Raw genomic sequence first — 26,092 nt, 5'->3', positions numbered from 1 at the left:
GGGGTGGGAGATGCAATGTTGATTAGGCCCCTCCATCATCCAACAGGACCCGAAACACACACCCCCCCGCCAACTGCAGTGGATAAATGGACTGACTCCCACAGGATAAAATAAAGTTCTTCTTCACACAGTGCCTAGTTAAACTATGGAACTCACTCCCACAGGTAGCAGCGATGGCCACCAACTTGGGTGGCAGTAAAAGAGGACTGAACCAATTCGTGGAGGAGAGAGCTGCTACCCACAAAGGCTATCTTCTACCCCCAAAACTGGAGGCAACAATGTTTCTGAATACCAGTTGCTAGAAACCACCGGAGGGGAGGGTGCTCTTGTGCTTGGGTCCTGCTTGCAAATTTCCCACAGACATCTGGGAACAGGATGCTGGGCGAGATGGGCCATGGGCCTAATCCAGCAGGCTCTTCTTATGTTCTTAGGAGGGGAGCAGAGAACCACACATGCCAACTTATGCTCCTTTGCTTTGTGCATGATGAATAGGGACGAATGCTCAAGAAACAGGTCAACGAGGAGCCTTCTGTCATGGTGCGGGTGGTGCAGGGGAGGAATAACTTGCCAAATCGCAAACATGCCTCTTTTTACACAAACCTCGGCTTAGGGAGTTGGATGCCTGCGTGCGAGCTGCCACTTGGAGCCAAGTGGCTGAGAATCTTGGAGAGTGAGGGTAGATTCCAAGGGTACGGGCTCAGTCTCTCTTCCCAGAGCAGCCCTGGGCCAAAACAAAGCTGCTTGTGCCAGCTGCACCAAGCTGTGCCACTCGGCAGCTTCTCCTGCTGTGAACCTTACCTGCACTTCTGCCAAAGCCTGATAGTGTCTTTGAGAGGGGAGAAAAGAAAAATGTTCCTCTCTCTTTCAAGTACGCTACTCCCTTCAATTCATTCAAATGTTACATCCTTTTGGGGTAGGGAGCCCCCCCACAAAAATTATTCTTATTATTATTAGTAGTAGTATTAACAACAACAATAATATCCTGCCTTTTCCCCAGACTGGGACTCAAGGCGGCTTACACAAATGTAATCAACACAGATAAAATACAGAAAGCTAGTAATAGTTAAAATTTAATAGTTAAAAAGTAATTAAATTCTAATAGAATTTAAAATAATATGTTAAAAATCTATTAAAATATAGATAATAAAAACAGCACAGTCAGTTCCCAAAGGCCTGCCAGAATAAAACAGTATTCACCTGCCGGTGGACAGACAACAAGAAGAGAGCCAGTCTAGTCTCACTAGCAAGGGCGTTCCAAAGTCTGGGAGCATCCGCTGAGAAGGCCCTCTCCTGCTTTTCCACCAAGCATGTCTGTGAAGGTGGCAGGACTGAGAGAAGGGCCTCCCCAGAAGATCTCAGAGCCCGGCCAAGTTTGTATGGAAGAATATGGTCTTTCAGATAGCCTGGGCCTAAATACCTTCTATCATTAAAACTTGAGGACAACTACACTAATCCAAGTACATACAGTAAACGTACTGAAAAAGTAACAAAAAGTCAGCAGGAATGGCCTCATGGAAAACCAAGTACAGAGTGGAAAGTGAGGCATAGGACAATAGGTGAAGAGGGGAAACACCCTCCTGATGTTTTAAACCACCTTGCTGTACATGTTTAATCCACTTTAACTGCGCCATCTGAAGTGGCTGATATGATACAATAGCACCCACAAAATAGTAACAGCTTGAAAGTGGCCTTCCTTCCTTTCCTGCAGTTCCAGTTTTTTTCATAATCTATGGTTGCTAGTGTCTGCAAAAAGTTTTTGCTTTCTAGACAATTCCATTTTTAAAGAAGAGCTCTGTTGTATTAGGAGGCTTACCTCCAGCATTTCAAGCATTAGATGATTTTAGAAGAGAAATTTTATTGTTTCCTATCAAGGAAAATGAAGTTCCCTCCCCTACATCTCCACAACATTAAAGTAGGGCAAATGTGTATAAAATGCAATGCAAGTAGACCTAGATCCAGGTAGGAGGAGGGATCCAGATGAAATCATTTGATTATTATTATTATTATTTATTGAATTTATATACCGCCCTATACTCAGGGCAGTTCACAGAACAAAATCAAAATATAAAAGAAGTATGTTCCATGTGCGCAATTACTGCCTGTGAGGTATTCCCCCTCCCTGCACCTCAGTGGTAGAGCATCTGCTTTGCATGCAGAAGGTCTCAGGTTCAATCCTGGCACCTCCAAAAACCCCAAGTTCAACCCATGGCATCATCAGGCAGGGCTGGGAGAGACCCAGTCTGACATCCTGGAGAGCCACTGCTGGTCACTAATGTACCAGGTATGCAGAAACTTTGGCAGAGCCAGTCCAATAAACTTTGGCACCTGCAGTGAACCACAAAAGGGTGCCACCACCACCAGGGAAAAAGGGGTGAGTGAAGATCTACATTGGGAATGAGGGGGAGAATCAAATCAAACTCACTCAATGGTTGAAGTGGGAATCTAAGGCTGTTGTGGAGGGGAGGGGCCCACTCTGAATCATGTCAGGCAGGTCCAGAGCCCAGGAAAACCCAGAGGCAGACATTCCCTAGGGGTGGGAGACCAGCAGTGCCTCCTTTTCATCAAGAGGCCACTGTAGAGATGGCATGGGGGGGGGGGGGAGCTGTCAAGCAGGTGGCACCTCACCTTGCCTTGTGAATGGGCCGGCAATGACTTTTGGTCCTCCATATGTTGTTGAATTTCCATCAGCCCAGCAAGCAAGGCCAGGGGTGATGGGAGTTGTAGTTCTGCAACATCTGGAGGGCCACAGGTTCCCAATACCTGCTGTAGACAATACTCAACAGGCCAGTGGTCTGACGCGACACGAGCAAAATGTAAGGTCTGAAATGAATTTGCCTTGGTCACTGCAGTTATGCAGATGGAAAACTAAAGGACAGTAATTTCTCTGAGGCCACCCAAGAAGTCCATGGCAGAGGTGAATGTTTAGCAGGACTTTCTTTGCAAAGAAGAAAAACAATCACACACAAATTGCATTTTCATCTCACATCATGCCTTGCCTTTGAGAAACCAGTCAGCTGACAACCTCCTTCCTCTATAAAGGTCACTGATACTCTTTCTGAATAAATACGAAGCCAAACAAATCTAAACCTGCAGTTAGAAACATTGCCAGAGGAAATAATGATTACAAAGGGAAAGGGGGGGAAGGGGAAACAAATCCAGAACAGTTACTATTAAGCTTCTTAGCAAGACCTGAAAGAGAGACCAGAATACTTTCTGTCTTGCAGACTTTGGAGCAGCGGTCTTTAATCTTCCACGGAGGGCTGACTTTAGGGAGCTGTTAATAACGCGTGTAAGGAAAATATCCCCAAAGGGTGCAGATTCTTTTCTGAGCAAACACAATTTAACGCTGCTGCTGAGGGACTGGGACCAAGTGATTACATTCCTGGAGGCTGCAAGTTCAAGTCTCGCTTAGAACCCGTTTTCATAGCCTGGCTTTTTGTCATGCCTTTGGGGAGCTTGCAAGTGCAGAAGAGCACCAGAAGAGCCTGGCTGAATCAGTCCAGTGGCCATGTAGTCCAGGATTCTGTTCTCACAGCGGCCAACCAGATTCAAGGGCAGACTGCGCAGGGAGTGTGGGAGACGTGGCCACTGCTGGGCTTCTGTGACCACCAAACTGACAAAGTAGGTCTGCTGAGAAACTTCTAAGCTGAGGTCAAAATGAAATGGTATGCAGGAGATGGAAGGGAGGAGCTTTTTCCCTAAGGACATGAGAGGAGCCTGCTGGTTCAGGACAATGGCCCATCTAGTCCCGCATCCTGTTGCCAACAAGCAGGACCCGAGCACAACAGCACTCTTCCTTCCTGCGGTTACCAGCAACAGGTATTCAGAAGCATGGCTGCATCAACATTTTAAAACCCATTCAACAGGAGTAAAAGCCACTCCAATAGCAGCACCGAGCTACTGTGGCTAAGTGCCATTGATAGCCTTGTCAGCCATGAATTTGTCTAATCTGGGCTGCCACCAATATGCTGATGACACTCAGCTCTATCTGCTGATGGATGGCCACACCGACTCGGCCCCGAACACACTGACCAGATGCTTGGAAGCTGTGGCTGGATGGTTTCGTGGGAGCCGATTGAAACTAAATCCTTTGAAGACAGAGGTCCTATGGCTAGGTCGGGATGGCATGGGGATGAGGGACCAACTCCCTTCTCTTGCGGGGGCCCAATTAGTGCCATTGCCTTCCGTTAAGAGTTTGGGTGTAATCCTTGACGCCTCCCTTTCCATGGAGGCGCAAGTTACAGCAACAGCCAAGGCGACATTTTTCCACCTTCGCCGCATCAAGCAGTTGGTCCCTTACCTTTCCCGCCCCAACCTGGCCACAGTGATCCATGCGACGGTCATCTCCAGGCTTGACTACTGTAATTCGCTCTACGCGGGGCTGCCCTTGAAGCTGTCCCAGAAACTCCAGCGGGTACAGAATGCTGCAGCGAGGCTCCTCACGGGGTCTCTGCCATGGGAGCATATTCACCCAGTGCTTTTCAAGCTGCACTGGCTCCCGGTGGAGTACAGGGTCAGATTTAAGGTGCTGCTTTTGACCTTTAAAGCCCTTCACGGCCTAGGACCCTCGTACCTACGGGACCGCCTCTCCTGGTATGCCCCATGGAGAGCCTCAAGGTCCATGAATAACAACACCCTAGTGGTCCCAGGCCCTAAGGAAGTTAGATTGGCTTCAACCAGAGCCAGGGCCTTTTCAACTCTGGCTCCGGCCTGGTGGAACGCTCTGCCTCATGAGACCAGGGCCCTGCAGGATCTGATTTCTTTCCGCAGGGCCTGTAAGACAGAGTTGTTCCGCCTGGCCTTTGGCTTGGAGCCAATTTGATTCCCTCCCTCCCTCTCTTTCTTTTTTCTTTTCCTTCTCCTCCTGCAATGAGGCTACATTTTAATATTTTAATGTTCCATTATTTTAATGTTGTATTTTATTTTTGTTTTTAAGTTGTAATCATTCATCTTGTTTTTATTATTGCTTGTAAGCCGCTCTGAGCCCGGCCTTGGCTGGGGAGGGCGGGGTATAAATAAAAAATTATTATTATTATTATTAATCCTCTTTTAAAGGCTTTCAAGTTGGTGGCCATCACTGCCTCTTGTGGAAGCAAGTTCCACACTGCAACAACCTTTCCTTACAGGGGAGGTTGCTCCACCCGCCTGATCATTTTGGTCGCTTGTTTCTTTTACAATTCTGCATGATGTGTGGATGGTATAAATCTAACACTAATGCACTATTATTGCATCAATGGCATGTCGCAAGCTATAGCCACAGCCCCCACCCCAAAAGCCCTCCACATATGTGCCAGTCTGGAGGGGTGGCAGGAGGTCATGCTGTTCAAAGGGGAAAGGAATCAGAAATCCTAGCAATAGATAGAAGCTGTTGGGTGTGTCAAAGTCTCTTTTTAGGTTCCTGCCTACATCAATCAGCCTAGGGGTGGGGTGGGAATGTAATTACAATTAAGCTTAGGAGAAAAGGAATGTGTGAGACGGGGAAGAACTAGAAAGGCATCAGTGACCAGATCAATTAAGGGCAGATACCAATTTGCATAATAATTCCATTATCTGCTAACAACAATGGACACCTAGGACATCTAATCGAGGGCAGTAATTTTAATTTAATGTGGGAAATCTAGTACAATTCCCAGAGTCCCCCCCCCCTTTCAATTAAATTAATGTGATGGGCTTTAATCGGTCTTAAGTACAGGGTGTGATTAACCGAACAGCTGCATCAATTATACATATATATTTTATCAAAGCTCTGGCAAATGGACTTGCCCTGCAGAGCACCTTCTCCTCTGTGCAGACATACAGTTATAATTCTATTTAAACAGCAACTCTCGGTTCAAAGGAGGCCAAAACGCTTCCCTTTGGGACTTTTAAGAAAAGAAAAGCAAAGAAAAAAGCTTCCTAGCTTTTTTCCCAGATAACTTAATAGACTTAAAGAAGAACAGGGAGACGAAGGAGCAGGAGGTATATTTTTGGCAGGATGCTTTCCTACCCACATGCCACCATTCACTCTTGCTGGGTCAAAGGCTCTCTGCAGGAAAGAGAAAGGCAGAGGTTCCCTTTTCCGGCACTTGACGTAGGAAGACATCAAAAGCCAACCATCCCCCCTGCCACCACCCATTAGGGCAATGGTTCTCAAACCGTTTTCCTCCAGGCCACTTTCTCAGAATAAAAAAATTGCTAATGCCATTTTTTTTTTTACTGATAAGTTGGGGGGGGGGGGAATACTGATACATTGAAAAACAAAAATAACTTCTAGCAGTGCTCGATTCTGAAGATATCTATCAATATTCTGCAAATAAATAAATAAAAATTATACTATACTACACTGAATTGCTTAAACGTTTCTTTGTCCTTGAATCTTCCTGCCACACCCTTTGAGAACCATGCATTGGTCTTCACGCCAAGTTCAGGCCTTGGCATGTTGTCTAAAAGATGGCTGAAAGTTCTTAAGACGTTTCACCATTTGCAACCTTTCGGACTGATTTGTTGGGGGCATGGACGGAAATAATTAAACACATCTGCTCACAGCTGGACTTGCACTTATTTATCCAGCTATTAACTATTAACTGGGGAAATCCCAAGCGACTCAGAGGGGCTCATATAGTTTTCCCCAAGCCATGCCAATCAACACGAGGCTATCAGGTGGCGGAAGGGGAAGGGGCAGATGAAGTTGTAGGTCAGATGAAGGCTCTACAATGTGTTCCTTTCTTTGCAGTTGCCTCTCTTTCAATGAGTATTAAGGCAGAGAATATAAAACATATATGAATTTTCATTTGTAATTTATTATGTACATCTCGTTTTTATTCATACAGTATTTTGATAAATATTATTATGCCTGCTTTTTAAAAGTTTGATTTTATTTGTATTCTTTAATGTAGCATTTTCTACTGTTTCATGGAAACTGCTTAGGGTTGTTTGTTTGTTTTAATTAAGTGGTATATAAATCTGGTTAAATACAATGAAAACAAAAATATTTGAAGAAGAGTGTGCCATGAGCATGTGGGTTGGTGGTGGTGGGTTTTCCAAATCAGTGTGAGTGTCCTGGTGGAGACCACCCATCTCTCATTTTGTAGTTACTAGACAGGCTTTTCAGACCTGGCCAACTGGTGGGGGTGGGAGAAGAGCAATTAAAAAGATGTGTGTGCATGTATAAGGCCTGATAAACAGGTACATGTTACATGTGCATCCCATCACATGGAATGCTAGGGTCATGCAATGTTAGGGTACTGGCTGATGGGACAAGCAATGGTTGGAATCAGTCCATTTTTATTCACTTATTTGTTTGTATGCTGTTTTTTCAACAATAGGCACCCTCAAAGCAGTTCAGATAGCACAGGTATCTAGGCATGTGATACTGCCTATCCTGAGAAGGGGAAGAGTTCTTCAGATGCCTCCTGCTGCCACTGCTGGAAACACTATCAATCACCATACAGTGGTACCTCGCAATATGAATGCCTCGCAAGACGAAAAACTCGCAAGACGAAAGAGTTTTTCATTTTTTGAGTTGCTTCGCAAGACGGATTTCCCTATGGGCTTGCTTCGCAAGACGAAAACGTCTTGCAAGTTTGTTTCCTTTGTCTTGCAAGTTTGTTTCCTTTTTCTTAAAACCGTGCATTCACTTCGAGGAGCAACTCATAGCACGCGGTGTGGTAGCCTTTTTTGAGGTTTTTGAAGACTTTGGTGATTTTTGAAGCTTTTCCAAAGTCCGTGCTTCGCAAGACGAAAAAATCGCAAGACGAAAAAACTCGCAGAATGAATTAATTTCGTCTTGCGAGGCACCACTGTATGCAGATCTGGCACAGGGTGCTGGATCACCGGCCCAAAACATTCCACTTGTGTAAACTACTTGTGAACAGGTTGGCTTGGGTGGCTAAGTGCGATTCAAAGTGCTGGTTGCTACCTACAAGGACCTGAACAGTTTGGGACCAGGGTACCTGAATGCTGCCTCCTCCTTTTTATGGCTCTTACATTTGTAGTGAATGGACTTGGTGTGCTGTGGTTTACTGGTTCTATGAACACTCTTTGTTGTTACTATTTCATTAAGAATGTAAGAAGGGCCTGCTGGGTCAGGCCAGTTGACCATCTTGTCCAGTATCCTGTTCTCACATTGGCCAACCAGAGGCCTGTGGGAAACTCTCAAACAAGATGCCAGCACAGGAGTCCCCTCTCCTCTTGTAGCTTCCAGCAACTGGCATTCAGAAGCATAACTGTCTCCAGCTGTGGAAGGAGAGCCTAGCCATTGTGGCTAGTAACCATCGATATCCCTCTGCTCCAAAAATTTGTCCACTCTTTAAAGCCATCTAAGTTGGTCAGCACTGTTTTCCATGGCAGCAAGTTCCATAGTTTAACTATGTGCTTCGAGAAGTAGTACTCCCTTTTTGATATATAATTGATACTAATATCAGCACAGTCGTACCTTGGTTTTCGAACAGAATGCGTTCCAGAGGTACATTTGACTTTCGAAACGTTTGGAAACCAAGGCGCAGCTTCCAATTGGCTTCTGATTGCAAAGGTGCATGGAAGCCACATCAGACATTCCAAAAAAAGTTCAAAAACCAGCTCACTTCCGGGTTTCAATCGTTCGGGAGCCAAAACGTATGAGTACCAAGGCATTCAACAACCAAGGTATGACTATACATTGATATATTGTCCTAGTTTTTCCTCTGGGGCTCTTATTGAGCCAAGGGTCTACAAATTACAGATGCTTCTATAAATGAACATATACCAGAGAGGGAGATATATGTAGAATTTACAGGTGAGTGAAGCACCTGGCAGCTATAAGGGAAACTATGTGACAACGCACCTTCCTGACATGCAATCCCTGCCTCCTTAGAACTCCACTGCCTGCTTGGTTCAGGAGACTTACTGCTTCCTTGCCCAGTTCTAGGCTGGCCTTATTCTGCCAAGTGGTTCCCTCTGCTTTGTGGGATATCTTAGGGAGAAGAAAAGGCTAAGGAGTAAATCCGGAGCGTAGTCCCTAAGATGGTTGGATGGTGCCTTGTATGCTTCTTTCACATGATTCCTGCAGCCACATCAATGCCAAATGCATTGCTCTGCTTTCTTTTGGATCTCAATGAACGAGAGGAGGCTCTTGTCGTCTGGGCAGCCCAGGACCCTCATTCACACTGCCCAGGCTAGGCGTTGCTAATGCAACGGTTTTGACTTCACCCCCAGTGGTGCACTCCATTGTTTCTAGAGGCAGACGGGTGCCAACAGGCGATGCCAGCTTGAATCGATCCCACGGCATGGTGCACACCATTTGAATGGCAGTGCCCATCAGCTGGGAGGGAGGGCAGCCCCCCTCCAATATTTTCTCGCCCCCCCACCCAAAGGGACATGGGCTCCTAGGGATGCCAACAACTTCCCATCGCATCCAGGGGCCTAAGAGGCCGCTTCTTCCTGGGCTGCATGGGGAAAGCCTGTGGAACTCACCGCGCGGGCAGGACCGGGGACAATAGCGCGCCCGCGCGGGCGGGGGAGGGGGAGACGCCTGGAACGTTCCACGCGCGGCGGTTGGCGACGGTTTGAACTTCCCCTCACGCGCCTTCGCCTCACACGGCGGGCCGCACCTGCCGGCCTTGGTCGCGCCATGACTAAAGACAGCCCCTCAGGGGGCGGCGGAGGCCCCGCTCTGTCTGCGCGCCATTCCCCGCGCAAGGCCGCGTCCCAAGCCCTCGGCGGCGCTCCTCCTGCCGCCCTGGGCAGCGGCGGCGGCGGCGGCGTCTCCGGCGGGGCGCCTCTCGGTCCCCCTCCCCCTCCCCCGCCCTTCCCTCCTCCTGCGGGGCCTCCGCCGGCCTTCCACGAGGACCACCGCCGAGAGCTGGAGTCGCTTCGGGCGGAGCTGGAGGCGGAGCGGCTGCGCTCTCAGGAGTGCCGGCGCCGCTTCGCCTTGGAGTCGCGCGAGCTGCGCGAGGCGGCCGAGCGCGAGCGGCAGCTGCTGGCCGACCAGCTCCGCTCCAAGTGGGAGCAGCAGCGGGCGCGCGAGCTGCACCAGCTGCGCGAGGCCGGCGCCCGGCAGCGCGAGACCGAGATCCGGCAGCTGCTGCGCTGGAAGGAGGCGGAGCTGCGAGAGGCCCAGGAGCTGCTGCAGCGGGAGCGAGACGCCGCCATGCGACAGGCCCGGGACTTGCAGCGCCAGCTGGCCGAGGAGCTGGTCAGCCGAAGCAGCCGAGCTGGCGGCGGCGGTGGTGGCGGTGGAAGCAGCGCGGGTCTGAACGGCGAGTGCCGCGCCAAGCTGCAAGAAGTGCTGGGCAAGCTCCGCTGGGAGGTCGACGGCGACCAGGCCGCGCGCATCCGCCACCTCAAGGCCGAGCTGGAGCTGGAGAGGAGCCTCTTCCTCAAGTATATCCTGGAGCGCTTCGAGGGAGAGCATTCGCCGCTGGCGTCCTCGCACAAAGTCAGGCCGCCGCCTACGACACTGCCCGGCCACAGACTGGGCAAGAGCAGGCCCCGCTCCTTGGAGAGCCTCGTGGTCGCCTCCTGCGCCCCCGACAGCGGGACAGCCTCCAAGTCCCGCTCCCTGCACAGCAACCTGAGCCGATGCGAGCCTCACCCCCACCCGCACCATGCTCTGCTGGAAGGAGGGGGCCAAGCGGGTGGCGGCTGCGCCCCACAGCCGGAGGCCCAGAAAGCTGCGGCCACTGCTGCTTCTTTGGGGAAAGATAAGGCCCCTCTGGAGGAAGGGGCCAAGGAAGAGGGGTCTGCGGATGCACCCCCGGAAGGGAAAACGTGCAGCTCAGGGTCTGCGGGAGAAGGTGCAACGCCTCCCACAGGCCTGCAAAGCCAGCAGCAAGACTGGCTGTTGGGAGGTGGGTATGACCAGCTGGTGAAGCAGAACACGGACCTCTTGGATGCCCTGGGGGCCCTCGAGCAGCGGTGCACCCACCTGAAGGAGGAGAACGCCTTGTTGAGGAAGAGCAGCTTCCCAGAGATGCAGGACAAAGTGAAGCGGCTGAAGAGGAAGAACACGGAGCTGGCGGCCATCGCCAAGCGCCTGGAAGAGCGGGCCAAGAAGCTCCAGGAATCCAGCCTCAAGGTTGGCGGCACCCCAATCCCCTTAGCCTTGGCTTGCCCCGACACAGACCTGTACAAGAGCAGCTTTGCTCGGCAGCGGGTGAAGGACCTGAGCGAACAAGCCAATGTTCTGCTGGCAAAGGACCAGCAGCTGGAAGCCTTGCAGAAGGAGTGCTGGGAGCTACAGGCCAAACTGTCTTCAGGCACAGAGAATGCCTGTTTTCTCAACATCTGTGAGTTTGATCGCTTGCTGCGAGAGTCTCAGAGAGAAGTGCTGAGGCTGCAAAGACAGATCATGCTCAGGAACATCAGGGAATCTTTTCAGCTCTCCAAAATGGCCTCCAGTGCTCCTTCTTCACCAGTTATCATCCCAGAAGCATCAGCTGTAGGCGCATGCTTAAAGGGCTTGCCTTTGCCAAAGGAGATGCCAGAAACATTGGACACATTGGTGAAAGATGTGCAATCAGAAGCACCAGCTTTGGGGAACAGTGCTAAGAATGATGAAAGCAGCACTTTAACATTGGGTTCGGATGCTGAGCATTCCTTGCAGACTTTGAAAAGGGAGCTGGCTGAAAAAGCTCAGGAGTGTAAAAACCTTCAATGTGAAGTGGAGGCAAAACAAAAGAGATGTGATTATTTGGAACTGCAGATCAATGCAGCATTGAGTGAAAAGGCCAAGGTTGCAGAGGAGAACTCTCAGCTACATGAGAAGAACAAACAAATGGAAAAGATCCAGAGTGAAAATACCGAGATAAAAGTGAAGCTCATGCAGGCAACTGATGACTACAATTCTGCCGTGCAGTTGACTAACGGACTGGAAATTAAAGTGGAGAGTTTGGAGCAAGTCATTAAGAACATGAAAGAGACGGCAGAAGGATGGCAACAGTTGGAATCTGAACATGAGAAAACTTTACTGGTGCTGCAAAAGAAAGAGGGAGAAATACAACAACTGCATCAGATGCAGACAGAGATAAAAAGAGAGCATGAGGAGGCAGTACAGCTGCTTGAAGCTCAAGTGAAAGAGCTGGAAAACCAGTATCACAGTCAGACCAAACACTTTAATCTCCTGACTGAAGAACTTGATCAAGTTAAGACATCTGGGCTCTTAGAATCAGAATTATCCCATGCAACTTGCAATTCCCAAGCAATAATTTGCCCAGGAAAATGGGAACAATGTACTGGCCACAATCGCCATTGTAATAAAAGCATCAGTGATGAAGACTCTGCATCTGTGGGTTCTTCTGGCTTGCCCAAAAAAACTAAAGCATTAGAATCCCAGTCAAACTCATCTGCATCCGAATCCATACAGAACAGCTCTAAATCTTGCCTAAATCCTGAAGAAGATACAGCAGGCGAAACAGAAGACCTAGAGACAGATAAAGTTTCTATAAGCCAACAGCTAGAAAATCAAGGTCCTTCAAAACTTTCTGTCTTTTTGGCACGGTATAGCTATGACCCTTTTCACGGCCCTAATAAGAACCCTGAAGCAGAACTTCCACTGACAGCTGGGGAATATGTTTATATTTATGGAGAAATGGATGAGGATGGTTTCTATGAAGGGGAATTGATGGATGGTAGGAGGGGACTGATCCCCTCAAACTTAGTTGAAGAAGTTTCAGGTAATGATCTAATAAGTTTTGCCCCTTCAGAGCCAAATGATGTTTCTTATCATTCATACCGTGAAACAAGTTTCCCCTTCCAAAGTGCTAGTAGTGAAGACAAAAGCGACAGCCTTGATGAAGACATGTGTGTTAATCTGTTGTCTAACAGACTGGGAGGGGAGCTGTATGATGACCAGGCAGCAGCGCTTTGTCCCCAGAACCTGACTCTTATCAAACAGTTTGCTAGGTCCATCCTTATAGGCTGGGACCCACCACACATGCTAGATAGCCAGGGCAAAGTGTACAGCTATAACATTTATGTCAATACAGATCTATGTCACAGTGTGAAGTATGGCAGTCAGATGAAAGCAGTGATTGAGAACCTAGATTTAGAGCTGCGTTCTTATCGCATCTCCGTTCAAAGTGTGACAGACAAAGGAAATTCTGATAAAATGCAATGCACTTTCCTTGTAGGAAACAGTTTCCATATTGCACCGGCACTCCTGGAGCTTTGGAGCATCACTGCAACGTCAGCAAAAATTACTTGGTTGCCAAGCAACAGTAACTACACTCATGCGGTGTACCTTAATGAGAGGGAGTATGATGTCACAAAGGCAGGGGTATATTGGTATACTTTCCAGAATCTTAGCCCCAGCACTCAGTACACTGTAAAAGTGGAAACACTGCCTCCCAAAGAAGTGTTGATGTTTCCTCAAGGGGATCTGGAGCAGAAATCAGCAGCAATTATGTTCACTACTCCACCAGCAGGACCACCTCATGCTCCCCTCGATGTCCAAGTACAACCTAGTTCTTCTGCAGAGTTCCTAATTGTTAGCTGGTTGCCAGTAACAATTGATGCAGCAGGATCATCCAATGGAGTAAAAGTCACTGGCTATGCAATTTATATCAATGGACAGAAAGTCACAGAAGTTGCATCACCGACAGCTGGAAGTATATCATTAGCAATGTCTCAGCTAAATATGTTCCAAGGGTCTTGGAAGGTCTCTGTGAGAACTGTGTCCCCCTTTGGGGAATCTGAGGATTCTGTGCCAGCTTTAATTCCATCCGCTCATTTGGAAATTCCCAATTCTTTAATGTCAAAGTTCTTTTCCCCCAGTCACGCCTCTGAGATGACTTTCAAAGAATTCTTAGAGTTTGAAGATGGGCACATCTCTGCCACAACCAGTATGTCCTCATCTGTCTTCTCCCACATGTGCCTGGCTGGTGCAGACACCGATTTCGCCATTCACTTCATGTCTGATTACAAAGAAGAAGCAGTTTCTGTGCCAGTAAATGTTTCTCAAAATCATATGACCTCTTCTGCACTGACAACTTCACACGATGCAAGAAATAAAGACAAGGGTGATTCTATTCTACACACATCTGTTAGAAAGCACTCCTCAGAACATGTTTTTCCTACATCAAAGTACGAAGGACCAGCCAGCTCCGCACTGCCCGTATTTTCTGGAGACGCTGGAAGAGAAATTTCAGAAGATCACCCTCTGACTAAAACAACTGTAGGTAAGAATCAGCCAGAAAACAGCAAGATCAAGGTGTATACAATGGCCCAACATGCCAATGCCAAAGATCCATCTTTTCAATGCCATATTGACATTATGGGTGCAACCACTGTTTCTTCCACAGAGTTTGAACTGGAGAAGGGCAATTGCAGAGGTGCAGGAATGCGCAACTTCTGTCTTCAGGAAGAGCCAGGTCATCTTTCTGAAAAGAACCACAGAAAGAATGTTAAGCAGTTATGCAAAGAACTCTCCAACTTGAGCGTGTCTGATGCTGAAATGAAGGAAGAGCAAATATCAAGAACTAAAAGCTGGAAGACTCCTCTTGGTGACCATAACCATATTTCAGATCTTTCAGATATTGAGGAAGAGGAAAACCAGTTGTATAGGATTAACATTTCTGGACAAGAAGACCCTAAACCACAGGAGACGCCAGTGTCCCTTGCAGAACTGGCAAAAGATAAAATTATAACCATGAGCCCCAGAACTGACCAAACAGTGCCTAATTCAGGCCCTCAGAGCAGCTTTGTTTCAGGAGAAAGGGTTAATGATGACCCAACAAGGCTTTTTGTAGCACTTTTTGACTACGATCCCATAACTATGTCACCTAATTCTGACGCAGCTGAGGAGGAGCTATCTTTTAAAGAGGGACAGATTCTGAAAGTGATTGGTCACCAAGATGCTGATGGCTTTTACCGAGGTGAATGTGAAGGAAAGAAAGGGTATATTCCCTGCAATTTGGTATCTGAAATGTACATTGAGAGTAAGGAAGTGAAAGAACATCTATTAAAGTCAAGTTACAGTAAAGATGAAAACTTATGAGGAGGTTAGTGGCTCTAGACAGCATAATAATCAACAGATCTGACCCCAAATCTTGGCAGTAGTATAATTAAACACCTACCACCTAAGGCTTTGGGATTATAATATCCTAAGCACCCAAGAAAAATCTTGCTGAATGTGGGTGAAAAAGTAGCTGCCATATAAAATGGAGAATAGGGTGGCGCTGTGGTCTAAACCAATGAGCCTCTTGGGCTTGCTGATCAGAAGGTTGGTGGTTCAAATCCCTGTGACAGGGTGAGCTTCCGTTGCTCGGTCCCAGCTCCTGCCAACCTAGCAGTTGCCAAAAGTGCAAGTAGATAAATAGGTATCGCTCCGGCGGGAAGGTAAACGGCGTTTCCGTGCGCTGCTCTGGTTTCGCCAGAGGTGGCTTAGTCATGCTGGCCACATGACGCGGGAAAAACTGCAGACAAACGCTGGCTCCCTCAGCCTGTAAAGTGAGATGAGCACCATAACCCCAGAGTTGTTTGCGACTGGACTTAACTGTCAGGGGTCTACCTTTTTTAAAAATAGAGAATGCTATACTTTTGCACACAGATCGGGAAGAGACTTAATAAAAAGGCACCATAGATGTCTGGAAGCTGTTCCCTCTGAACAAAAAGAATCAGACTTGTTAGCCTTTTGAAAACCCTAGAAGATGAGCAATAGACATAAAAAGTGTTTAGAACTGTATAGCAAGAGAACAACAATATTTTCAGTGTCAAAGATTCTTGCCCAAGAAGTACAGTGGTACCTCTGGTTACGTACTTAATTCGTTCTGGAGGTCCGTTCTTATCCTGAAACTGTGCTTAACCTGAAGCACCACTTTAGCTAATGGGGTCTCCTCCTGCCGCCACGCTGCTGCCACACAATTTCTGTTCTCATCCTGAAGCAAAGTTTTTATCCTGAGGTACTATTTCTGGGTTAGCGGAGTCTGTAACCTGAAGTATATGTAACCTGAAGTGTATGTAACCCGAGGTACCACTGTATTTGGGGTGGATGTAGTTCCAAGTCGACAGCATCTCTGTTATTACAGAATGGACAGTATCAATACCTCCCTAGTAAGCAAACTTACAGTATAATTCTAAACGTGTTTATGTGAAAGCAAGTATTTCCGTATTCACTGTGGCATAGACCCAGGAGTCAGGCTTATCGACTTCAGTAGAACTTCTGTAATAACATTCTGTAAGATGTCTGCATTTTGTAGAATTCCAACTACTTTACATTGCACTGAGCAGAGTCAGTGTTTGAGCTGCAATCGTAAAACAAATGCTTCACCTGAATATTGATTGATGGCAAATTTTACTCCAATAAGTGACTCACTGAAGATGTGTCCATACCCCACATGGGAAATTTCCCCTAAGCAACAGCTACTTGATTCCTGACGCTTAAGCACATAATTTGTTTTAGTTCACAACTGGAACAAATACCATGTCAGTGATCAAGTTAGTCTTTCTGTTGGTGTGCCCAGGAGCTGCATGCATGTACCAATAGCAGACTTGAGTTGAGTGATGATGAGGAAAAGACCAGAAGCAACTCTGGAATAAATGTTTGTCTTCTTGCACACTTCCTCTCGCTTCTGACTTGAGGTTTTTTCCTAGCCACTTGAGCAGACTTCAGGGGGCCATTGGTGCTTCGCCCCCCTTTGTGGGGACTGGGTCCCCACAAAGTCAATGAGCAAAGTTGAAGCCCGTCATCGCCCACAATCTTCAGCGTGAGATGGCCCCTATGTTCCTAGCCCAAATCTACTCTTGCTTTATAGAATGCAGTTGCAAAGTTGCTCGTACTTTAATACTAAAGCATTTTGTTCTTGCTTTCAAGCTTTCTAACTTCAGATTGGAATGTTCAACTTGCACATGTGTTTGAAGAAAAATGACTTGTTACTCTTCAAGTTAATGCTAGCTTTTGAGGGTAGGCGTTTGTTGGTGTTTGGTGATGTTGATCCCCCACCCTAAGAGCTTTGAGTTAAGGCCTTGCGCCCAGAAGCTTTTAGAAATAGCAGTGACAATATATTAAATTAATGAGACATTTGCATGGATTTATACTTAAGTCTAGCTCTTCATTTTAGAACAATTGTTGATGCCAACCAATGAAAGTTACTTCTAGGATTTGCTTCACTTTGCATTCCATCTTATTTGTATTTTCCTTCTTCATTTATGTGTTTGAAGTAGCAGAACCATTTTATGTTTTTACTTTACTCTTGTACGCCTGTTACTCTACAAAGTTCTTAATTGTGCTTTTGTGTAATTTAGGCTATAGCTACTGGATTGAGGAAAGAGTGATGCTGCTATTCGGATCGAAGCCATATTGACGACGGAGCTACCTTTGAATACATTTACTATTCTTATACTAAAACTCCTTATTTATTAAAATATTTGCAAAGTTTGTACCTTACAATCATCGCCATTGAATTTTCACTTTGTCTTTAATCAGCAAAAGTATTGCCATTTTTTGAGCTGTAAAGGTGGTATCTGTGGCAAAAAGTACCGGTACATGGATTTATTTAAAGAACAAAAATAAAATATTTTTGTGTGTGTATATCACGCTCAACTTGTAGCAGCAGATCCCATGAGTGCAAAGCAGCCTTTCCACAGATGAGCATTCTTCAATCCAAATACAGTAGCATAATGAGAATGCAGGATCTCTATTTCTTTATTTATAATATTTATACTCCAGTCAAGATTGGCTCAGGGAATAGAGGAGAAATTCCCTTCAGATCACCATTAAAGGGGAATTTGCTTAGCTCACACTTCAGATTCTACAAACCAAAATGCAGCTATTATTCAAAAGCCACACTTCCCTGAGTTATGAAATGCAGTTCTCTAGCCAAGCCATGTTTATCATAACCAAAAGAAAAAAAGTATGTATTAGGGTAAAATGGCTATAAAATGCATATGTTGATGAAAACAATATACAAAAAAAGCATTATACCAGGGAATTCTGCTTGCAAAGTGTGTAATTGGGGAAGAATGTGTGTATTAGGTTAAATCCACACTAAATTGCTTATGAATTTTCATGAGGACTTTTTGAAAAAGAATTGCAAACTGGTGTGGAAATAGGTAGAACTAAACTTAATATAGGGAAGATGAGAAGCCAGAATTAACAGTCACCCATTGACAGAGTCACCCATCACTTGGCTCCCATGCATGTAAGAACAAATACCTAAAACGGGTGTGTGGGGTGAACCAAGTCATGCAAATACAGTATCTGATAAATCATAGAAAACATGCATCCGTTTTACATATGGGAAGCACTGAGTCCAAGAACAGTTGAAAGTACTAGTACAATCATCCCAGAGTATAGACTGCAGGCAATCGTGAACAGTAGCCACCCTGCTTCTGGGAACCCTTTCAATGGCAGTTGAGGTAGAGGTAGGTGTGCCTTGAAAGGTGTTCAGAAGCTTTAGCTGGTCCAGAATGCTGCAGCCAGATTGCTGATAGTGGCTGGTTACAGGGAGCATTTTACTTCACTGGCTGCTGGTCCGTTTCAATTCAAAGTGCTGGTTATGATTGATAAAGCCCTCTGTGGTCCAGATTCCCTGCAAGATTGTATCTCCCTACATGAACCTGCCTGGGTGCTGAAATCCTCAGGCGAGCACCTTCCCATCGCCATCAGAGGCACAATTGGTGGTAAAACTTCTCTGTGGCTGCTCACCCATTGTTGGATTACCTCCCGAGAGAGGCTAGACTGGCTCCCCCTTTGCTATCCTTTCAGCAGAAGGCTAAGACATTCCTGCTCACACAAGCCTTTGGACTGACCACTGAGCTGCTGTCAGGGCAAACTGCATTTTAACTGCTGGTTTTTAATTCATTTTAACTTTTAAAATCTAGTTTGTTTTTACCACAGTGTGTTTTATAATGATGCATTTTAAAAGCTGGGACCTGCCTTGAATCCCAGTTTGGGGAGAAGACAGAATTTAAATACATTAAACAAAAATATATAAAAGGAATTAGCCCTTTCGCACACTGGCCCCAAATCAACTTCAAGCTCTCATTAGACCAATGGAATTTCCTAGTGACGCTAGAAATGTACATTCAAGCCTTTTTGCTTCTTTTTCACATTTATTCTACACAGCAGTTGTGGAAAGCCACAGAAATCCCATGATTTCATGACATAACCTAGAGGAAATGAAAGCCTGGCGCTGAGACAAGCAGGAGTGCTGTGTGTTGTGTTACAGGATCTCCTGAAAAGCCCGCAGGAGGCAGGAGTTTGTGGCTTGTTTGATTTCTGAGAGCAAAATGCAGCTCTTGGATAAAGGAGGGTGTCTGAGACAAGCGAGAGAGAGAGAGAAAGAGACCCTGGTTGCTGTCTGAGGCTGGCTGTTCAGAAAACAGGAAATCCCAGAATTTATAGATGACCCCATTGCAGAGCAAAATGTTTTGGAACAAATTGTTCTGCCTTGTGTGTTTTCCACCCCTCTCTATTGGACTGTGCAGTTTCTCTTTCTGGCTCACGTAACAGTTTGTAAGCCACATCAATAGCGGCACCTGCTGACCGTAAGGCTTAATTGCACCCCAATAACTGATCTTTCGAAAGGCTGGACTGGATGAATCCCAAACCGGAATTAAGATTGCCGGAAGATTTTTTTTTTTATAATATTTATTAAATTTTAGTTTAACAATAAAATACATAGATAATAACACAATCTTTTCCAATATCCACATTTCATACTCATCTTTGGACTTCCTCACAACCCTTGTTCCTGCTTTCTAAACTCATAAATTTTACCAGCAAATTATTAACTTGGTTTAATTCATATAATATAATTTTCCAATATTAATATCTCAAATTTTGGGATTTAACATACTCTTATTGAAACTTAATCATAAAATGTTACTTATCCAAAATTTATCTTTTCGTCTTCCAATTAAATTTAAATTTATATTCTTTATAACTAGTTTGTTGAAGCCATGTTTTTGCTAATCTTACATCTTTCTTAACATTCATACAATTTACAATATTTTTGTAGATAGTCCTTAAATTTCTTCCAGTCTTCCTTCACCAGTTCTTCTCCCAGGTCTCGGATTCTGCCAGTCATCTCCGCCAGTTCCATATAGTCTATCAGTTGCATCTGCCATTCTTCCAGTGTGGGTAATTCTTGAGTTTTCCAGCTTTTAGCGATGAGTATCCTTGCTGCTGTTGTAGCATACATAAAAAAGATTCGATCCTTCTTTTGCACGCTCTGACCAACAATGCCTAAGAGAAAGGCCTCTGGTTTCTTAAGGAAGGTATACTTAAATACCTTTTTCAGTTCATTATAAATCATTTCCCAGAAAACCTTCACTCTAGGGCAAGTCCACCAGAGGTGAAAGAATGTTCCTTCAGCTTCTTTACACTTCCAACATTTATTATCAAACACATGATATATCTTTGCAAGCTTGACTGGAGTCATGTACCATCTGTATATCGTTTTCATAATGTTTTCTTTCAAGGCATTACATGCCGTAAATCTCAAACCTGTGGTCCATAACTTTTCCCAGTCAGCAAACATGATGTTATACCCTATGTCCTGTGCCCATTTTATCATGGCTGATTTGACCGTTTCATCCTGTGTATTCCATTTTAACAGCAAGTTATACATTCTTGAAAGTATCTTAGAGCTGGGTTCTAACAGTTCTGTTTCTAACTTTGATTTTTCCACCTGGAATCCTATCTTTTTGTCCAACTTAAAAACTTCTTTAATCTGAGCATAATGTAGCCAATCTCGCACTTTATCTTTTATTTTCTCCATACTCTGCAACCTCCAGTTATCTCCATCTTTTTCTATTATTTCCCAATATTTCGGCCATTTGGCCTCCATATTGAGTTTTTTCAGGGCCTTAGCCTCCATTGGTGATAACCACCTTGGGGTCTTGTTTTCCAATAAGTCTTTATATTTCAACCAGACATTAAATACTGCTTTTCTGACAACATGGTTCTTGAAAGTCTTATGTATTTTAGCCTTGTCATACCACAGATATGCATGCCAACCAAACGCATTGTTGAATCCTTCCAAATCTAAAACATCAGTGTTCTCAAGAAGTAGCCAGTCTTTCAACCAGCAGAAAGCTGCTGATTCATAATACAACTTTAGGTCTGGCAGGGCAAAGCCCCCTCTTTCTTTAGCATCAGTTAATATCTTAAACTTAATTCTGGGCTTTTTGGGCTTTTTGCCGGAAGAAATATCAACAACCTCAGATATGCAGATGACACAACTTTGTTGGCAGAATTGATGCTTTTGAGTTATGGTGCCGGAGGAAACTCTTGAAAGTCCAATGGACTGCAAGAAGATCAAACCTATCATTCTTAAGGAAATCAACCCTGAGTGCTCAATGGAAGGACAGATTGTGAAGCTGAGGCTCTAATACTTTGGCCACCTCATGAGAAGAGAAGACTCCCTGGAAAAGACCCTGATGTTGGGAAAGATGGAGGGCACAAGGAGAAGGGGACAACAGAGGACGAGATGGTAGGACAGTGTTCTTGAAGCTACTAACATGAGTCTGACCAAACTGCGGGAGGCAGGGGAAGATAGGAGTGCCTGGCGTGCTCTGGTGCATGGGGTCACGAAGAGTCGGACATGACTAAATGACTAAAAAACCAACAACTGACCCATAGTAAGCATGCCACCAGTCTTGCCCGTTTCACAGAGGAAAATAGCAAAGCTCATGTGGCCTCATAACACCCCCTGTCGAATCTCACCAAGGATCAAAACCTAAGGCCCCTCCATTCTTGCAAGAAGTTTTTTTTCTCCACTTGCTGTCCTCTGTATTCATTTCCTTCTGCAAAAGCGTATTCTGCCACACTCTCAGAACATTTCTCAGGTGAAAATAAGGACATGCTTTTAGCACCCCAGGATGACGTATTCACCCCTGCTGTGTTTATTAGGCCACCTGCAGAGACTACTGAAATGACCCACTAAAAGGTGCAATTTTTATCTGCGGCCTCTCTACCCTTTGGAGAAGTTTCAGGTTTTCTGCCCTCCCGAAACAGCAGATTGGCCTGCCCTTTGCAGCCCTGCTAATAAAATATCTGGCTTCTCTCAATGCCTGCCTTTATCCTCATTTTGTTTATGGTGATACAGCCTTTTAAACTTCTTTTTTCATCATTTCATACTGTATTGATTCGTTATATTTGAATGGCTGGTGCAGAAAGACATCTAGAGAGACAGACAGACGGGCTCACAATGTAATCCTACACATGTTTAATAGGAAACACAATTGTGCTCAGCGGGACATAGACCCAGGAAAAAGTGTAAAATATTGAGGCTCCTGTTTTCTAAATGTTTTTTCTAAGTGTTCTGGGAAACAGACCAGTCACCAGCCTGGTCTGAAGTCCTGGGAAATGTACTGTATTGGCCTGAATATAAGCCACACTTTTTTCCAAATTAAGATTGTGAAAAGTTTAAGTGTGGCTTATATTCGCAACCTTATGGTATCGCTGCTGAAACAGCTACCCACGAGGGCTGTCGGGGGTGCGGGACAATGTCGCCTGTCCTGACCGTGTCTCTCAAGCCTCCCCTGAGCCACTGTAAGGAAGGGGGAAGTGGGGGAGGCCTCTGGCAAAGTGGTGCAGCTGGCCCCCCAGGAAGCAGCCCAGGAGCACAGGGCAATGGCGCGCAGGCCGCCTGCCACTCCCAAGCCTCCCTTGGCACTGGCTGGGGAGGTAGTGCTGGGAGGCAGTAGAGCTGGGAGGCGGGCCCATCCACAAATAAGCCTTGAATTTTAAAGGTACAGTTTATTTGCGAGTGCAGCTTATATTCGGGCCAATGCGGTATGTCATGATGGGATTGCAGCAGAGGGGTGCAAACCGTCTTAAAGGTGTGGATTCTTCTGCATTTAAATACAAGAACCAGAGATCTGCTTTTCCTAGCTGTACCTGTGTGGAGAAAGCAATAGTCCTTTGGGGTATAGGCCACAGATTCCCAGGGATTTCAACATGTTGGTGTTTAAAGCCCCAAACAACTCAGGCCCCAAGTATATGAAAGACTGCATCCTTCCCTAGAGACCCTCTCAGGCGCTAAGATTGGCCAAGGATTCCATCTGGTTAATTCTTGGCTTAAGGCATGGTAGGCAAACTAAGGCCCAATCGCCTTCTAAATCCGGCCTGCGGACAGTCTGGGAATCAGCGTGTTTTTACATGAGTAGAATGTGTCCTTTTATTTAAAACGCATCTCTGGATTATTTGTGGGGCATAGGAATTCGTTCATTCCCCCCTCAAAAAATATAGTCCGGCCCCCCACAAGGTCTGAGGGACAGTGGACTGGCCCCCTACTGAAAAAGGTTGCTGACCCCTGGCTTAAGGGGTGGCAGTCTGGGAGAGGGTCTTCTCTGTGGTGGCCCCTAAGTTGTAAAACTCCTTCCCCACAGAGGTACACCCTGCACCTTCATTGTACCGCTTCTGGAAAATGCTGAAGACTCACCTCTTTGCCCTGGCTTTGTACATTTAACTTGTATGTTCTTAGGACACCTCATGTTTGTGATTGCAAGTCTTTTAAAACCATTTTTAAAATTGTGTTTTAATGTTGTGACATGCCCCTACATCGACAGTGCTATTTACCAAGACAAGGAGAATCTTGTTCCTCACCCTATTTGCTATCAGCTATGTTGATCCTCTCTCTGGCAACCAGGATAAGTCCTTTACCACTTAAATAATGTGATTCAGCAGCTGGCTTCTTTCGGGGAAGAACGGGAACATGCAGCAACTAGAACCCACGGCTGCAAAAAGTTGTACCTTGCAAACCAGAGCCAGGCAGCCCTGTATTGCTGGTTTGTGAAACTTAACAGTTATTGTCACTGCTGCAGATGGATTACATGTGGAATTTGTTCATAACTCTGGTAGTTTTATAACGGTGCTTCAAGCTTAATGACGACGTGAAATGTGCCTGAACTCCATCCTATTTTGCCAGTGTGTCATAACAAGGATGGCGAAACTGAAGCTCTTCTGATGCCGCTGGGCGACATTTCCCAGCAGCCAGCATGGCCAGTGGTCAGGGATGATGGGAAATGCAGTTCAACATCTAGATGGCTTCAGGGGCCCCATACGGATTCTGTAACTATCCAGATTAAAAAGTGAGATTCTTTGGCTCTTAAGAGTTACAATTGCTTCCAGTCCCAGCTAGCATGGCCAGTGAGTAGGGATGATGGAGATTATCCGCCAAAACATCTGCTGGCCACCAGGCTGGAGAAGGCTGCATTAGACCAGGCATAGGCAAACTCTGGCCTTCCAGATGTTTGGGACTACAATTCACACCATCCCTAGCTAGCAGGACCAGTGGTCAGGGATGATAGGAATTGTAGTCCTGAACATCTGGAGGGCCGGAGTTTGCCTATGCCTGCATTAGACGTTCACAGGAAACATCTCATGCCTTCCGTTTTGTGGCTTCACATCTGCATGCCTCCAGCGTCTTGTTGTCGGACTTATCCACTTAGCATGCAGGAGCTAAACGTCAATGATTCAGATCTAATCAACTATAAACAGAAATGGGAACAGAACTGAATGACAGATTTAAAACATCTTCTGGGTTCTGCTGAGCTGAAACTCACTGAGACCTCTAGATCTACATACCTGTATTGGAAAGCACTCCTGTAATATACTATAGGGGTTGCTGCCCCTCCATGATCCGCTTGCCAACCCCTTTGCTGACCCACCTGCCCCACAACTGGACACCCAGTCTTCTTTTTGCACCTTTTTGCACACACCCATTGCCTATCCCCTCACAGCTCACTCCAAACCCCTTAAAAGGAGCATGGGAGATGCTTTGATGCTTTGGAGCAGGGGTCAGCAAACTTTTTCAGCAGGGGGCTGATCCACTGTCCCTCAAACCATGTGGGGGGCCGGACTATATTTTTTAAAAAATGAATGAATTCCTATGCCCCACAAATCACCCAGAGATGCATTTTAAATAAAAGGACACATTCTACTCATGTAAAAACATGCTGATTCCCGGACCGTTGGCGGGACAGATTTAGAAGGCGATTGGGCCAAATCTGGCCCCCGGGCCTTAGTTTGCCTACCCATGCTTTATGAGTGGTTTGGCAAACTTGCCCCCCCTCTCTGTTAAACAGCTTGCTTGGGCCGACTGCGGCCCACACTGCTTGCTCTCTTCCTCATCTGCCTGCCTCCCATTCTGTTCTTACGTTGGAGTTGGAGTGTCCGCCTACTGGTGGCCATGCAAACTGCAGCATGACGACAGCCTTACATTTTTATGTATTTGGCAGATATACTGTAAATTTCTCTTCCCCCCCCCCCCAACCCCCTACACTTAGCAACATGCTATAAACCCCAAACCTTGGAATATATCCTTGGCTGAAGCCATTTCCCCACCACAGCAGTTTGTGAGCAGACCAATCAGGCAGAATCCCATTCTTCATGCCAACAATTAGGGGGAAATTCTGGCACGTCCATCACTTGCTACTTAAATACCGCATGAATAATGTGCGACGGAAAACTCGGCAGCCAAGCTGCTGCTCCCTGTCTATCAGCGGCTCATTTAATCAATGGAGACATTCATCCTCATAACATCCCCAACTCACATTTAATTTCCATTGGGTTTTCACTTGGTAAAACAGGGCACCGCAGAGGCTTCCCTATAAATGTTTTACAGTCTTCCTGGTAGGCTCTCGTGGCTTACCTTCTCGTTTCAAATCCCTGGCATAAATTGCACACACAAGAAAAGGATGCACAGCCGTCGTTTTCATTGTTAACTGCCAGAGCCGGTAATGGGATAGTCCCCGATGTCTCAGCTGAGATCCCAGTAGCAACTCCCCTATGAGGACATAAGAACATTAGGAGAAAGTGCTGGGTCAGTCCTGTGCTGACAGTAGCCAGCCAGAAGCCCCAACAGAAAGCCTCCAAGCAGGATGTGATGGCCTGGGAATCTGATTCAGAAGCTGAACCTGAGGAGTCCCAGCCTGCACAGGAGTCCCCGCCTCCAGGGCCGGCTGAGCCGGGGCAGGGGCTTGAATCTGAAGGGCCTGCACCTGTGCCGGGTCCTCAGGAGCAGACACCAGATGTATCCACTCTGGCTCCGGAGGTGATGGAGGACCCATTGCCTGCAGGTGTGCCTCTCCCAGCCCTGTCAGGGGAAGGTGAGGCGGCCTCTGGGTCCAGTAAACCTCCAGCCTCTCCTGAGCTGCAGAGGCTCAGGGCAGAGAGGCGGAGGGAACTAAG

At 46.2% G+C, this 26,092-nt stretch overlaps 1 protein-coding gene across 2 annotated transcripts; it reads left to right on the top strand.

Moving 5' to 3' along the window:
* Window positions 1-9,516: 9,516 nt before the first annotated feature.
* Window positions 9,517-17,341, top strand: LOC307204657 (peripheral-type benzodiazepine receptor-associated protein 1-like). Of its 2 annotated transcripts, none has more exons than XM_079956307.1 (2): window positions 9,517-14,828; window positions 17,197-17,341. In XM_079956307.1, exons 1-2 carry the CDS (start codon window positions 9,587-9,589, stop codon window positions 17,253-17,255), a joined length of 5,301 nt encoding a protein of 1,766 aa, XP_079812433.1. In that variant the 5' UTR covers window positions 9,517-9,586; the 3' UTR covers window positions 17,256-17,341. The 2 variants fall into 2 exon arrangements, with proteins under 2 accessions (XP_079812433.1, XP_079812432.1); XM_079956306.1 differs by having other exon boundaries at window positions 9,521-14,954.
* Window positions 17,342-26,092: the final 8,751 nt, after the last annotated feature.

The sequence above is a fragment of the Podarcis cretensis genome, assembly GCF_951804945.1.
Source record: "Podarcis cretensis genome assembly, chromosome: 16".
Lineage (NCBI taxonomy): Eukaryota > Metazoa > Chordata > Lepidosauria > Squamata > Lacertidae > Podarcis > Podarcis cretensis.
The sequence above is the reverse complement of the archived record's forward strand: the minus strand, read 5'-3'. Positions and strand labels throughout refer to the sequence as shown.

Coding starts and splice junctions, on each gene's coding strand:
- LOC307204657 (XM_079956306.1), top strand. CDS start 9,587: ATGACTAAAGACAGCCCCTCAGGGGGCGGCGGAGGCCCCGCTCTGTCT.